Below are 16,942 nucleotides of genomic sequence, written 5' to 3' on the forward strand. Positions count from 1 at the left end.
AAGGCAGCCATAAAGTGCATCGTATTCAGTCTTAATCATATCAACAAATAACTATGGCTATTGAGTATCCAGGAAAATAAGGCTCCATCCCAAGCGTTGTGATTATTAACATGTGTTCTCTCACTATGTTTCAAAGACTCTTAATTGTTCTTTGATTTTTCACATGGCAAGAAAGTTGGTCTTTAATGTGTTTTTGCAAGAGGGGGACGTGGCCTCTGGATTGCAAAACATTTCTGGCGTAATCAAGCTATAGTTTACTTTTTATAGACCATTTACAGATTCTTCAAACCATTGTCTGATATGATGCAGTCCTTTAGTATCATATCAGACAATGGTCAATATTCTCCCTGAATAAATCTACTGGGACCATATTGTAGCCATGGGCCTTGTTTTTAGCGTATCTATTAATTACAATCATCACATTTTTAAGGTGTACACCAAGGTCTTCACACTGTGCCACCACACTCCCTATGGGCTCAACAAAAATTGTAGTGGCACTGTAGACCTCCCTAATATGGCTTATCTGATTGTCAGGGAGGATTACAAGATCAAGCCCTGAATCCTGGGAATCCTTGAAAAAAAGGAAGGTTACTGCCTGAAGACTCTGCTATATTCATTACAACAGGTCGCTGGTAAAGATTCATAAGTCTCCAGCCTCGTCACTTTCTTTCTCTTAGCAATTGGCCTGTTATGTTCTGGTCTGAAATAGCGCACATCCTCAGAGTTTGTGGGGAATAATTTAAGTGCTTTTATCATATTAATTTGTGTTTTTAAGCATTGCACATTGAACCATCTTGTATGCTTACATTTCCGGGGTGGAGAGGGACCAGCCGAAACTCTCTAATTGATCTGCAGAACACCGCAAAGCAGATGATAAGGTCTTCTGCTCCAGTTCCCTCATCTGGGTAGCTAAGAGCTAAGTCTTGCTATTTTAAATTAAGTTGGTATACTCTTTCCGTGTCAATTCACTCCCACCGCATCAAGACCACCTTATTCTTAATCGCTGTGAGTGTTAAAGTGTTTGCTACTCATCCCTCGGCGATCATGCTACCGTAGTAGGAGATTCACCATGGGTCGTGATTCCTTTGTGCATTTCCTAGGACTATGTAATCAGAAAAAAAGCCCGAACACATCGCTCAAAATCAAAACAAAATCAATTAAACTAGTGTGGCCACTACCAATAAATGTGAGTTTTAACACCGGGATGCCTGAGAAAGAAACAAAGGCAAACTGCAGACTATTTTTGTAAAGACGCAGATTAAGGGCTTCACAGTGGGGTGTACAGCAGTAGAGTGTTCAAGCTTCACTAGTCAGATTCACTATTCGACAGACAGCCGAGCTGGAAAGATAAGAGCCCCTAAGATTAAAATATCCCATCCATACAAAAGAAACTGGGCCAATATGTCTGATTACAAAGCTTTCTATTTCCCTAGTCAAAGAGTTGACAATATCAGTGTTGCTCAACTCAAAGTTGTCATTATAAAAATTAACTAATTAAAACTTCATAGGGCTACAGTCGAACCACGACAATTGGAAGTATGGAGACCCCAAATATGACTAGACAACGTTCCCAGGGAACAAGGGTGATGCCGCTGTGATTAGGCCACCCTTTGCCCTACCTGAAGGTGAGGGACCCCAGATGAAAAATGTGAACTGAACTCATCCCTATGTTGTCGATCTAAGCCCCAGGTTTCATGAAGGAATGCCAAAACATCTTAAAGACCCAACCATTTTGGATTTTTTAACCTGGAACCCAGGCCTACTATATGACATGAGGCGAATCTATGAGGAATCTATGGGGAATACGATGAGTAACTGGTAAAAATGTGGGGGACAAGCACGCATTGGTATTATGCAGTAAAACAACTCTGTTGGAACGCACTTTGGGGGTGATTCTAAGTCTGGCGGGCGGCGGAGGCCGCCCGCCAGACTTTCCCCTCCAAAATACCACTCCGCAGTCGAAAGACCGCTGAGGGTATTTTGGTTTTTGCACTGGGCTGGCGGGCGACCGCCAAAAGGTCGCCCGCTAGCCCAGTGCAAAGCTACCTTCCCACGAGGACGCCGGCTCCGAATGGAGCCGGCGGAGTGGGAAGGTGCGACGGGTGCAGTGGCACCCATCGCGAATTTCACTGTCTGCAATGCAGACAGTGAAATTCTTTGTGGGGCCCTCTTACGGGGGCCCCTGCAGTGCCCATGCCATTGGCATGGGCACTGCAGGGGCCCCTAGGGGCCCCACGACAACCCATACCGCCATCCTGTTCCTGGCGGGCAAACCGCCAGGAACAGGATGGCGGTATGGGCTGTCAGAATCCCCATGGCGGCATGGAGGATTCAAATGGGCAGCGGAAAACCGGCGGGAGACCGCCGGTTTTCCACTTCTGACCGCGGTCAAACTGCCGCGGTCAGAATGCCCAGCGGGGCACCGCCAGCCTGTTGGCGGTGCCCCCGTCATTTTAGCCCTGGCGGTCTTGGACCGCCAGGGTTAAAATGACCCCCTTTGTGTTTTTGGGCAGGTCTGTTTGAAGGTTTCACTTCAGAAACTCCCAGTTGTCAGTTTATAGACACGTGCTGGGCCAACGCCATAAATCTGTTCACAACTGGGAAAGTAAAACATGTCAGAGCATTGCATTCACTCCGCACATTCTTTGCATTATCAAGCCTCATGGCTTTAAATCTACTATGATTAAAAAATAAAACAACACAGAGGGAATGCCTCCATCCTGTTCCAACTTCGGCTTGTGAAGTGGAGTCAGTATCGAATCACAAACGACAAATTCATTTCTGAAGCTGGTGACAATACAGTCATTAAGAAACGATTTCGGCATATTCCCTACCCGTGAAGTGCTCTACACCATCTTAATCTCACTCTGCAATGAATTACTGCCACCAGTTCTCCCTTTCAGCCAATGAGTCACCTTGTTGAGCAGCTGATCATGTCCCTCAAGCTGAGGAAGCCCAAGTGGGGGGAGCCCCTTTAAGGACAAACAAGACTGCTGTAGCTTCAGATAAAAGCTGTAACTTTCTCAGATGTGGGTGATTTGGGGAAGTGGATATATTGCTTTCCTCCGAAGCTATAGATGACAAAGGATTAGAAACTTGAGAACACTGATTCAAAGGCAGATGGCTGGGAGCAACAGCAGTATTAGTGCAGGGACTGTGGCCGAGCCAGTCCGCAGCTGTCTAGGTAGAGACATTAGCTTTAGGGGTAGTGACAGGATGTGCGGAATTGGTTTTGAAAGCTGATTGTCCATAATTCCCAGTTAGCTGGTAATCCGCATTCATCTGCAACTCAGACGTCTCAGTCCAGGCTAGAACGTGTCATCCTTCTATCTATCCATCTTACTTAAGAGATGTGGGGGCTAAAATGCATCCCTACTTTACCCTACCCAAGGCTGCAATATGATAGCAAAATTAAAAATGTTTTTCACCACAATACACACGCCTGTGCAACTCTGCAATTTGCTTGACTATAGGATCAGACCACCCAACTAATTCTCTCCAAACAAAACCACAATCTGCATGATTGAATGCAGAGCTAATCTATAGACTCAAAGTTCAAATGAATGTATCTTTTACCAACAGAACACATAGTTACCGAGGCAAACACTGGTAGGGTGGTTCGTTGAAACTGTAATAACAAAACGATTCCCTGTTATGGCCCATAGAGATATTACTGGGTAATTTATAGAATCCCAGGAACGGATGCCTCGTTATATAACCAACTAATGGACCGTTTCCAGCCTCTATATTTGAAGAAGGCGCTTCTGCAGCACTTCCAAGCCCTTTAAACCTTTACTTTGTCGTTTTACTGAACTATGTAGTATCATCACATCCTTTCAAGCAGAAGGCTATTGTATTCTATTCGCTGGCCTCCTTTAGTTTCATCCTGTTCTTGTGGGCCTACCTCTTCTTTTTTATTAGTTTCCCCTTGTTTGAACCATTACCTTGACATTAAATACCTGTTTTCTCATAAAGTTTTAAGAGTAAGATTAGCTTAATTGTTATGCAACCCTGGCCAGAAAAGGACGAATCCTAATTACATTTTCTGCAAAGCTCACGAGTGAGTAAAGTCTTAACCATGCAAAGCTAAAGATGACAAAGCATTTTATATTTCAAGTCACCTTGACAATTCTTTTCATATAAATGAACCTGATTTTCATATGCAGCGCAGATTTAGCTTTTGGCAACCCAGTGAAGTTCAAACACACTGCAGCGACAACATATACATAAAAAAATGTAAAATTATGTCCTCTCCTCATAAAAAAGCAATTGCGCTATCCTCCAACCCTGGCCTACCCCAGAGGGCTTATATTTAGAGCAGGTGGGAGCCTGCCTTTGTTTTAAGGGGACCGCAGATCTGTATATACACAGTACTTAAAAAAATATGTATGTTTCTGTCCGTCTGCAACCGCCCCTCCTGGTCCAGGGAGCAGGGTATCCCTGTACTGTCACCCCATATGTTTTTTAACGTTTTTGCAGGACAGATAACTGATTTCCAGAGGCCCAAATTGGCTGCTGCTACATCTTTGTTGTGGTGGCAGCCATCAGATTTTATTTTTAGATCAGGCTCATCTGGGGATCCCCTATGGCGTCACATATACATGCACTTTGAATCATAATTACTCAAGAACTATTGAATTGATGCACATCAAATTAGAAAAAGCATGATTTCTGGATTAGGATCTCACTTTTTGCCAAATTTAGTATAATTCCGTTTGGCAGTTTTGCTGTACTTGTGTCCAATTTTCCTGTGTAAACTTGTATGTGGAAAACATGTTTAAGAAACACCCTGACCTCCTTTCAATTAGCTCCCCCTTGATGGATCACCCCAAAACCTTCCAGGAAGGAGCTGAGTGAGATAAGACTTTTTTTTTTTTAATGTTTCGTGAAGGTTCATTAAATGGCATCAGAGTTGTCCACAAACCAAAAAATCAATTTCAACATGGTCATCACTACATCTGCTCTGTGGTGACTGCCACTGAATAATACTATTGGTTATTATAACGTTTGCAAAGCACAATGTGCCACTCCTCTGACACTTCAAATCATGTTCAGGTAGTAGTAGAAAGGTGAGGAAACATGAAACAGCCAAATTGATTGAGCTGAAAGATAACCATATATCATGACAAAGAGAGCTGGGTGGTGTGTATGTCCAGAAATAAAAATACACCTTTTCTAATTCATGAAACCCAAGCTGGAGAAGTCTTTCTGTTGACTCAAGAACATGTCACCTGGCTGTGCATTTGGCTGATGGTGAATTGCGATGGTGCATGGTCTTTGGCTCATAAATGGATGGGGCAATTGTCATGTTGAATCAATAAACAGTTTTCTCCGTAAGCATCCTTCACTCAACCATAGATTAATCTTTTACTACAAGTATTGCTCTATGTGAACATAATTCTAGTGGAAAATTGCAATCACTTACCTTAAAATCGTTTCACTTATAACATATATATGCAACTTCATGAAAATAAACCTATCTGAAATGTTATAGCTGTTATAAGAGTTTTTATTCCTATCAGAATTTAATTGCATTCTGCAAATCTAGATCCTGTGACTTGAAGTGAGAATTGTGCAAATGGTTAGTTTGAAAAATATTCTAGTGTTGATTTGTTTTTATTTTTGTAACAGCATCAAAGGCTCATGTTTTTTTTAAACTGCCCAATCCAAAAATTAAATGGTTTTTGTGCCCGTAGTGAGCAACATAGCCTACACTTTAATATTTTTCTTGGACAGTTCAGCAAAATATTAGAACCATAAGTTTTCAAAGGTCACTGAATCTTCTCAGTATTTAGATCCTCTAAAACGATTCAACATCTTTTTATAGGAAAAAAATAATTTATGAAGTCTTCTTCCGGCTTTGTTTTTTTCTACAAAGCATAAAAAATAATTTCTGAACTATTGGCTATGATGGACTTATTTTATAAATGGTTATAAGTAGGTGCATATTCATAGATACTGACCATAAGAATGCACCTGGGTAACCAGATAACCAGGGCGTGATTCACATGGAAATTATAAGTCTAGAAAATCAAAACAGTATATGCTTATTTTAAAATCGTTTTTCATTAAATTGGTCTAAAAATTAGGGCCTGATTTTTAAAAAGTGGCACTGCACCAAGTGCAGCGCCACTTTTCTTGCACCCCTTAGTGCCCCCCTAACACCACCATGTTTTGCGCTGTATCTAAGATACGGCGCACCATGGCGGTAGTTAGAGAACCAGCATCAACATTTTGGATGCTAGTTTGGAGCTTTGCAGGAGTGGTATAAAAAGTGTTGACACTAATCCTGCAAAGCCCATTGAGGACCATTGTAAACAATGGTGTCTCTCCTTTTAACGCCTGCTATGAGTGCCTGGTGTAGGCACAATGTAGAGCAAAGGGTTACAAAATGGCACAATGAATGCTTTGCACCACTTTGTAAATTTGGTTCATCGATTTTTGCCTCATTGGGCCACATTAGCGTAAAATAAAATGACGCTAATGTGGCGCAAGGAGGCACTAGAGGCTCTTAAATCTGCCATTTAGTGTGTTGGTACCAGTTCAACCTGTGTGTCCCCTCACCTGGCATTCATTTATTTACAGTTTGTGATTTTTTAAATAAAAAAAACATTGGAAAGGCAATAAGATGCAGAACAAATCAACAAGCAAATGCTGTGCAAAGACCTCTGTTTTGCAAACTATTCCCACTCACCTTTTCCTGTCAATGTTGTTCATTTTTCTCTATGTACTGTGACTCAAATCTTGCAGTGACTTCAGGATGCCAGCATTTTTCCTGCTTGCTCGAAATGTCTAGGTATGAATACCGAGCTGGGGTTCTTAATTCTGTCGGAGGAGAATGGTGCCTTTTGCTGACTATTTTATCTTACTCGTGGACATGCTCTGTCCCTTGCTGCCTAGTTGCACATCTTCCAGGAGCTGTACTCTGGCCTTTGGAAATATCAAGTAATTACAAGGGCGTGAGTTGTGTTTACTCATTGCATCGCTACATGTTAAGACTAAACGTCTACACTCTGATCCCTATACTGGTCACATGTTGTTATAAATTGGATGAAGGTCAATATAGATATTCCTGCCATTCATTATCACTGTCAAAAGCACTGCTGATCAAATCCTTGTGCTGGACACATGTTTATGAGATGTGAAAAATGAGGCTGTGGCCATAAACCTCAGCCTGGGCTGTTTATATTTCCTCCTGTCTAATGATTATCGCACGTTCATAATAATTTACTGACTTATATGCACACCTTTGCTGGGTCATATCGGCATCATTGTCTATTACCGCACAATGGATTTAAGAGCTCCTTGTGCCATAATATCATCACAGTAGTGTTATTTTATTTAAGCTAGTATGGCAATTTTATGGCAAAAACACCGCACTAGATTTACAAGGTGGCGCAACGCATGCATTGTGCCACTTTGTAACCCCTTGCGCCACATTATGCCTGTGCCAGATTTCTTTGCGTCATTATTTTCAGCATTTTTAATTTTAATGCATGCTCAGAGCAGGCGTTAAAAGGGGGCACACCATTGTTTATAATTGCATCTATGTACTGTTCAGGGCTAGCGCCAACATTTTGGTGCTAACCCTAAACAGTGCATCAATAGCATAAAAAATTCGGACACTATTGCCCCCTACCCTACGCCATTGTGCGCTGTATTTTAAATACAGTGCACACATGGTGGTGGTAGTGGGGCGCTAAGGGGCGCAAGGAAAGTGGTGCTGCACTGGGGGCAGCACCACTTTTCTTAAATCTGCCCCAATGTTTGGTGGAATTGGCAAGTATACATTGGTTGATAAGTAATGTTATTTTTTCTGGAGCCTCTACATGACATTTTGTAATTCTGAAAGTTCATTGATTCCATTATGTACTATTCGTAATTGCTCTGACAAAGTAGCTGTGAAAAAATGCCTTTTTTGTGTGGTCACCCACATTTTTTAGCTGAATTTTATTGCTGGCTTTTATACCCTGCAGACTGGGACACTGCTGTCCAGTGCTCAGTGTATGTGCTCTAACCCCTAAAGCATGTAAAAATTTGCAGGTTTAACTCTCCCATAAGACCATAATATGTAGTGTAAAAACTACACCTATGGCATGGAAAGTTAAATGACAGCGGTGGGTTGCAGCAGTTATTGTGCCACCCACTAGTGTGACAAAGTGAATCATGGCTTCAGTCCCACCAGTGTAGCCTGACTGCTGCAGTGTAAAACCAGCAGTGTAGCCTGTTAAAATAACAATCCCTTTTAAATATTAGTAAATCACTCTTATGTAAGCATTGTAGCCCACAAGGTAGGGTGCATTATATTAAAAAGTGGAAAATGTAGAAAATTGTTCTTACCATGCCTCTACAGTGATAAGGCCCTAAAAGCTATTTCCAGTCTGGGCAGCGTAGCTGACCAAAGTAGAAAACCGAACTACATATTAAAATGCTACATTGCTATTTCAGGAATAGGGCCAACTAGAAAATTAATTAAACAACTGTTTCTAATAGTTATAAAAAAATCCAATTCAATTGTAAAATCATATTTTAAAGAATATTAGAGAAACATAGGGCCAGATTTATGGAGCCCTTGTGCCATTCCAACATCACATTAGTGTCATTTTTTTAATGCTAATTTTGTCGTTGGAAGGGAAAAACGCAGTGCCATATTTTTAAAGTGGCGCAATGCATGTATTGTGCCACTTTATCAATCCTTGTGCCACAATATGCCTGTGCCAGGCATAATGTATGCTAGGGGGTGTTCAGCACTAGGAGGACCGTGAAAAAGGTGCAAAGGAATCTATTAGATTCCTTTGCACCAATTTTATCTCCATTTTGTAAAGCCTGTTAAGTGTAGGCATTAAAAAGAGGCTCCCATTGATTACAGTGGGCCTCTTGGTACTTTGCAGGATTAGCGTCATCATTTTTGATGCTCAATCTGCAAAGCATCAGACTAGCGTAAAAAATTACGACACTAGTCACCCTAACTACTGCCATGGTGTGCTGTATTGTTAATACGGCGCTACGATGGTGGCGTTAGGGGGGAGCTAAGGGACGCAAAAAAAATGGTGCTGTACTAAGCGCAGTGCCACTTTTCATAAATATGCCCCATATTCTTTTAGAATACCACTGTTTCCCTGCCTAAAGTTCTTCAAGGCTAATTTGCATTATCTTGCCAGCTTCTCCCAGCCTATAGTTATCCTAATTAAGGTGTGAATGAGGGGTGAAAGTCCTCCCAGGAGCACACAATAAGCTGGGCTAAATGAGCAGAGAGGACTCCTCTGAACTCCACAAAACATTCAGAGTGGGGACAGTGGGCATCCTGTGACACCAGGCTGTAAAATCCTGACTCACAGTCTGTTGAGTTACACTTTCGGGTACACTTCAAAGGAAGACAAAAGGATGCCGAGACAATTATTGTGTATCCTCTGCCTTGGTGCTGATGGACCCTGCTTTTGTCCAATCAGATCTCTGTTTCTGGGTTTGTTGTGGGTACAGTACTGGAACTTAAGTGTTCATTGTTCAAGTGTTCAAGACATTGGCGATTTCCCTAAAACACTCCAACACAGATTCTCAAACCCTGGTATCAATATCCTAGCATTTCTCCGGCAATGAATTGAATTTCAGGTTTTTTCCACATGGGGAAGAGTATCGCTTCAGAAATCTCTCCAAACCCTGATATCTTGACTGTATCATATATGATGAGTTTGGTAATATCATGTATGATGTCTGTAGGACGTTGGCTCTGCATATACTTTCTCAAAGTGAGAGATAGTGTGCACAGAGTCCAAGGGTTCCCCTTAGAGGTTGATAGTGGCAAAATTAGATAATACTAATACTCTATTTTGTGGTAGTGTGGTTGAGCAGTAGGCTTATCAGAGGGTAGTGTTAAGCATTTTTTGTGCCCACACAGGCAATAAATGAGAATACACACTCAAAAAATTAACTCCAGGCCATTAGGTTTTTATATAGAAAAATATTATTTTCTTAATTTATTTGAGAACCACAAGATTCCGAATTTATGTAAGTACATAAATTGTAAGGTACTTCACACAGGTAAGTAAGGAAATTTTAATTAAAACAGTAATGTACACAGTTTTGGCAAAAATTGCAATAAGCTATATTAAAAGTGGACACTGCAAAAATCAACAGTTCCTGGGGGAGGTAAGTAGTGGTTAGTTTCTCAGGTAAGTAAAGCACTTACAAGTTCAGTCTCCTGGGCATAGGCAGGCCACCGTTGGGGGTTCAAGTCAACCCCAAACACCCAGCACCACAGGACCGGTCAGGTGCAGAGGTCAATGTAGGGCCCAAATAACATAGGAGCCTATGGAGAACAGGGGTGCTCTGGTTCCAGTCTGCTAGCAGGTAAGTCCCGCCGTCCTTGGGGAGCAGACCAGGGGGTGGTTGTAGAGCACTGGGGGGGTCACAAACAGGCACATAAAATACACCCTCAGCTGCACAGGGGCGGCCGGGTGCAGTGTGCAAAGTAGGTGTTGGGTTTTGCGTTGAAAGCAATGGAGGGACCCGGAGGTCACTCTGGCAATGCAGATAGGGCACAGGGGGGCTTCTCGGGCAAGCCACCAACTGGGCTAGGATGAGGGCTGCCTGCTGGTCACTCCTGCACCAGTAGTTGTTTCTTCTCAGTCCTGGGGGCTGCGAGAAGAAGTGCTTTGTCCAGACATCGGGTTCCTTTGTTACCAGGCAGTCGCGGTCAGGGGGAGCCTCTGGATCCTCTCGGCAGTTGTCACTGTGGTGGTGCAGGGAGGTCGACCCAGGGTGTCTACGTCATTGGAGTCACCTGGGAGTCCTCTCTGCAGTGTTTGTTTCTCCAAACTCGAGCCGGGGGCGTTGGGTGCAGAGTGGGAAGACTCATGCTTCTGGAGTGAGGCGGGAGTCTCTTTAAAGTTAGTTTCTTTGTTGCTGTTTCTGGATAGTGCTGCTGTCCTTGGGAGTTTCTTGGTCCTTTAGATGCAGGTCCTTAGAGGTTGCTGGTCCTGCTGAATGCATCGCTGTCCAGGTTCTCTGAGTCTGGAGAGAGGCCGGTAGGGCTGGGGTAAAGTCAGTTGTCATCTCTGTCGTCTCTGCGGGGCTTTCAGGTCAGCAGTCCGTCTTCATTCTTCAGGTTGCAGGAATCTGATTTCCTGGTTCAGGATTGCCCCTAAATATTAAATTCATGGGTGTGTTAGGGCTGGAGGGCACTAGCCAATGGCTACTGTCCCTGAGGATGGTTACACCCTCCTTGTGCCTCCTCCCTTTGGAGAGGAGGGCACATCCCTATTCCTATTGGGCTAAGTCCTCCAAAACAAGATGGAGGAATTTCTAAGGCAGGGGTCACCTCCGCTCAGGACACCTTAGGGGCTGTCCTGGCTGGAGGGTGACTCCTCCTTGTTTTTCTATTATCTCCTCCGGACTTGCCGCCAAAAGTGGGGGCTGTGTCCGGGGGTTGGGCATCTCCATGAGCTAGAGTGCCCTCGGGCTTTGTAACACAAAGCCTAAGCCTTTGAGGCTCACTGCTAGGTCTTACAGTTCCTGCAGGGGGGAGGTGCAAAGCACCTCCACCCAGTGCAGGCTTTGTTTCTGGCTTCAAAGAGCACAAAGGCTCTCACCCCAGGGGGACCGAAACTTGTCTCAGTTGCAGGCTGGCACAGACCAGTCAGTCCTGTACTGAAGGATTGGGTAAAAATACAGGGGGCATCTCTAAGATGCCCTCTGTGTGCACTTTGTAATAACTCCAGCACTAGCATCAGTGTGGGTTTATTATTATGAGAAGTTTGATACCAAACTTTGCAGTATTCAGTGTAGCCATTATGGAGCTTAGGAGTTTGTTTTGACAGACTCTCAGACCATATACTTAATATGGCCATACTGTACTTACAATGTCTAAGAATGGACGTAGACACTGTAGGGGTGTATTGCTTATACAGCCATGCCCTCACCTGTGGTATAGTGCACTCTGCCTTACCGCTTTAAGGCCTGCTGGAGGGGTGACTTACCTATGCCACAGGCAGTACTTTGGGTGCATGGCATCCTGAGGGGGAATGCCATGTCGACTTTGCCTGTTTTACCCACCAACACACACAATCTGCAATGATATTGTTCATGTGTTAGGTGAGGGGTCCCATAGTGTGGCACAACACAGGCTGCAGCCCTTAGGGACTAATGGTACCTTTTACAAGGGACATATCTGTGTGTCAGGGGTGTGCCAATTGTGGAAACAATGGTACATTTTTAGTGAAAGAACACTGGTGCTGGGGCCTGGTTAGCAGGATCCCAGCACTCTTCTAAGTAAAGTCAGCATCAATATCAGGCAAAAAGGGGGGGGGAATGCAACAAGGAGCCAGTTCCCTACAATGTCATTGATGATGTCATTTGCATTGTTCCATTTTGATAACATGTGATGACATTGCAGGGGTCACCTACATATGAGCTTTTGTGATAACCTGTCCAAAATGTTTCTTTACCTCTCTTCAAATGTAAAAAAAAATTAAGCAAGTAACTTTACTTAATTATAGCTCATGTGTCACATTTTCACAGTACAGTTAAATAACACTCATTTCAGTAACCTCCGAACAATAGATGTCTGAGTTGTCCTTCACAGTTAACCATGGGGACGGGCCTGATGTTTTTGAGTGTTTTTTTAAGTCTGAAAATTATGCAATAGAAGATGGATTGTGTGGCAAGTGTGTCTAGTTCATAATTATGCAGAAAATGGTGAGGTCACTGGATCACTTCAATTCAGAACCCTTTGTATATTAAACAAAGGACAATGTCTACATTAGTGATATGTTTTTTGGGAAACATTTAGGTTCATTTGTAGATGTTTTTGCAAGAAGCATATTTTTGTTCATATTCGAAGAACATGTATAGGCATTTAATCTCCTGTTTTCTCATCAAACTTTCTTTTTCAGCCTTGCATGGGGATCATTTACCTGCTGCATGGCCGCCTCTGTGACTACAATTAACAGATATACGAAAACCATTTTAGAATTCAAACACAAGAAGAGGAATCTTGAAAGAACCTTGAAAAGTAAACACAAGATGCCGGCACATGCAGCTGCACAGCAGGTTTGGGATATGTATATTGGAACTGTCCACAGCACTACAGACAACTTGATGGACCTTCCTGTTAATGGACATAACACAAACAGCACCTCAATGTTTGCAAATGTGAACATGGTTACCAAAACACAGTCGGAGGAATACTGCTAAGAAAAAGAACACATTCAAAAGGTGTTTTATGACCGTGAATACGTTTACTGTACTCATTTTGATAGACTGTTTCAAATTTAACAGACATCAGTGGCTGTTGAACAGTTTTAAAAAGATAGTTGTCATTTATAAAACCAATAAAAAGAGCAGTACTTGGTGTATTTTAACAAAATACCAACTACAAAGCACTTTAATTGCACTATCACTGAGATTGCCTTCATAGGGAGTGGTATTCCAACCGGAGCTTTACTTTACACTAGTACTACGTATAGTTAACTTCATAATCCCTCTTGCAATCCAATTTATTAGAAATATTGAACCACTAGGTGTTGGCCTCAACCCCTACATTCTCTCTGTAGTTACATTTTTCTTCACCTTGATTAAAGTCTTCTTATTGTTGGATTGACCTAGCATGAATTAAGGCTAGGGGGATGATACTGAGGTATGTATGTATGTGGTATGCCTATTGCATGAACTTAGCCAAAATGCAGAGGTGCACTATACAGGGTCATAGACAAGCATAAAGTCAATGAGTAATAGGAGAGGAATCTGGTTTGATGGTAGTAATGCTTTGTGATATATTGTTCTTTTAAAAAGGTGAGTTTTCAACTATTTCCGAAATTGGAGCAGTGTTGGTGCAGTCCTGACAGATTTAAGGATGTGGCTCCAGATCCTGGATGCATAGATGAAAAGTCTGCTTGCATTTTCTTTTTCACACTTCTTAGTTTGCAAACTGATGGTGCTCTGACTGCAGTTCTGCCAAGAACAACCAGAGATGGTGAGCTTGTCTGCAAGATAAATGGCAGTGCAGACTGTGATGAGTTTGTAAACTATGCAGCTGGTTTTGAAAATGGTGTGGTCAATCAAGATGGGGGTGATGTGACTGTCTTTCTTCAGGCATTGAATGAGACATACAGTAGTGTGTAGGATGCCCTTGAGGAGAGCAACTGTGGAGCCTTAAACAGGAATTCATTTCATAATGTTAAGTAACTGCAGGTTTGAAAAATAACCTGTATGTATGTGATTTGTATAGCGCAAAACTGGCTAAAAAAGGCAAAAGAGTGTTGTACCGAGTAAAAGGCAAGCACACAGTGAAATAGTGATAGTGATAGGAGAGGTAGCTGGTTATTGGATTGTTACTGAAAAGCACATAGGATGTAGAGTAGAATTAGTAGAGCAACTGCGTTATAATGAATAGTGTTTTGAGGTCATCTCAGATTATAATAGGCATTGATTTGCTGTGTTTTCAAGCATGAATACTGCATATTCGGTCTAGACAAAGAAGCTGTTTGAATTCTGAAATCAGGAAAAGAGCTCCTTTTGCAATCATCCACTTGACATGGTTCTGTAGTTTGGAAAGTATTCTGGGTCTAGTCCTCGCTTCTTCAAGATTGATTGAATACAGGATATTTTTAAGTCCGAGGGGAATTCTCCTGGTGATAGTAATTTAATAGTAATTTCTTGATGATTACTCCTGCTGGTTTGGCCCAGAGCTAGATTTGAGACTGGTCTTCGAGTTAAGCAGTGGATATGCGTCTGCAGGTTAGCGGTTGATTATATCTCTTATTAGTAGTTGTCTACATGAAAAGCTTGGCGTGTAGATTGTTATGGTTATCATGTGGAGTCATTAGTAATGTGGTAGGTTCTTACCTGTTTTTGTTAGAATGTAGGTCTCAAGATCTTTTTCTTTTTCTTTTTGCTTTTTCTGATCATTTATTCTGCTATTGAGTTGCAGAGTTGCATGGCAGTGAGTGCCATAACCAGGGATGTAGTTTGGTTGCTGGACAACACAGATTTTGAATAATTGTTTGGTCAGTGGTGGAATCTAAAGTCTGTCTTTCTTTCCACAAATGTCCAAAGACTTCCCTGCTCTGCCATACACTGGTCTCCTAATGACCCCACTCAGTTTCACTCCCTCCCCCACATTTCTTTTTTTATAGAAATTTCTAACTTCTTTTTTGTGCTATGAATGCCGTGCAAAAACATTTAGATTAAATAAATAAACACATTATTTGTAAAATGTTCTGTGCATCCACTACAGGTGGTGACATATGGAGTATTCACTGATAAATCAAGACTGGGAATCCTCAGGTCCTAATTACAAGTAGCACAGCAACTGTTCCGGAATTTCCCATTGGCCGTAGAAACCCAAACAGCTGGAGCATTACTTAAATTTCAAAAGCGGAAAGGACTGGACTCTTTTCAGGGTGCAGTTTGAAGTGATGCCCTTCAAAGTGTTGCATCAAGTTTTAAAGTCAGGCAAGTATGTTGCTGCCAAATAAACGTATCCTTTCTGTGAACTGGCTCTGTAGCAGTGGATCACAGGTTGGATGCGCTTCATCAAACTATGGAGGCATCATTAGGTTACTGTTAAATTAGTGCTATTGTTAATAATTAGGAAACAAACGTAATGATTTTGGGTGTAGACAACTATATGTTGGGACTGATTTAGATTTGAGTGAAAATGGGGGTGGTTTTACCTTTATACTACTAAGCCTATGATGAAGGAAATTCCACCTGCAGATTCTCAACTGGATTTAGCAATTGCTACAACAATTAAAGGATTATCCACTGGCAGGCTGCTCAATACCAGGTCCATGACTGGTAAACTAAAGGATATGAATTGAAGAATCTACAAGGATATTCAGATTTAGGAATTCAGTTTCACAACATACCTTACCCTTACTTACTTATCAGTGATTAGGTCGGTTGCTGTTCAAACTACTATAAATGTGCTCGTCCTACTTAACCAGATGTTCAGCAATATCTGTGAAATTGGCATTTTCTTCAACGAGAAGGTGTTATGTGGTCAATTGGGTGTCACTAATCTAACGCGTATAAAATGTATTTACTTAGTACTGGGAATATGCAGAAAAGAAGACGCAATGAAATCTTTATTTTGCAGGTTCTTTGATTATATCCGAGGATAGCTGGTCTGACATAAACTGATTCAGAATCTGTATTTGAATGAATGTGGAAATACAGTTGAGGTGTTGATAGAAGAGGAACTCCTGCACCATCATGTATACCTTTCTGCCTCAATGTGTCTTCATTCTACCATTTTGAAGGTACTTTGGGCTCACAGTGTTTTATTTCATCTGCATAGGGTTAGTGATTTAAATATATTTTGAAATTGATCCAATGTGTGAAAAAGCGGGTACTTGGCAAGATGTTGAGAGAAATAAATGAAATACCACTGTAATATAGAGGTTAAAACATTTGTCAGTTTTCTACTTGATTATAGCCGGTACATCCTTACCACACAAAATGTAGTCCTTTCTGATTTTTGAAATATTTTGATGTAATGAGGAAGAAGCAATGAATCTATAAAAGATTTATGTGTGCAATAAGATTAGTATGAATCCTATTTTTTTGTAAATTTAGAGATAAGTTGAAAATAGTAATAAACATGGATGAAATAGCTGTAATAGTCAATATTAAGTTACAAAATGTGTATAAGGTGCATTTAAACTGACATACATTTTTTTTTCAAAGTAAATCAAGTTTTACATTTGAATGAGTAGGACTGGTTATTCAATGAATTATATGGAACTTTCTCAGCTCTTGCATTAAGATACTCTTACACTCTCCACTTTGTACTTTTTCTTGCACTCTTTGGCACTTTGCTTTTTGCTCCTTCATATACCCTGCTGCCAAGTATCCGACTAATTAGAATCGCTTCTCCTGCTTTGCTGCTAAGTATCCGTCTATAAAAGATCGCCTGGCTTGCACTTTTGCCTTTTTTAATGTC

The 16,942-nt window shown here is 41.6% G+C and overlaps 1 protein-coding gene across 1 annotated transcript in view; it reads left to right on the forward strand.

Annotated features, from left to right (window-relative positions):
- The window catches only part of LOC138246144 (germ cell-specific gene 1-like protein), a 200,746-nt gene extending 184,073 nt beyond the window's left edge, over window positions 1–16,673 (forward strand). Inside the window, exon 5 of the mRNA XM_069200420.1 lies at window positions 12,891–16,673. Coding sequence (XP_069056521.1) covers window positions 12,891–13,191 — 301 coding nt within the window. The 3' untranslated portion in view covers window positions 13,192–16,673. The remainder of the gene's footprint in view (window positions 1–12,890) is intronic.
- The last annotated feature ends 269 nt before the right edge of the window (window positions 16,674–16,942 follow it).

This window comes from Pleurodeles waltl, chromosome 7 (genome assembly GCF_031143425.1).
Source record: "Pleurodeles waltl isolate 20211129_DDA chromosome 7, aPleWal1.hap1.20221129, whole genome shotgun sequence".
Classification (NCBI taxonomy): domain Eukaryota; kingdom Metazoa; phylum Chordata; class Amphibia; order Caudata; family Salamandridae; genus Pleurodeles; species Pleurodeles waltl.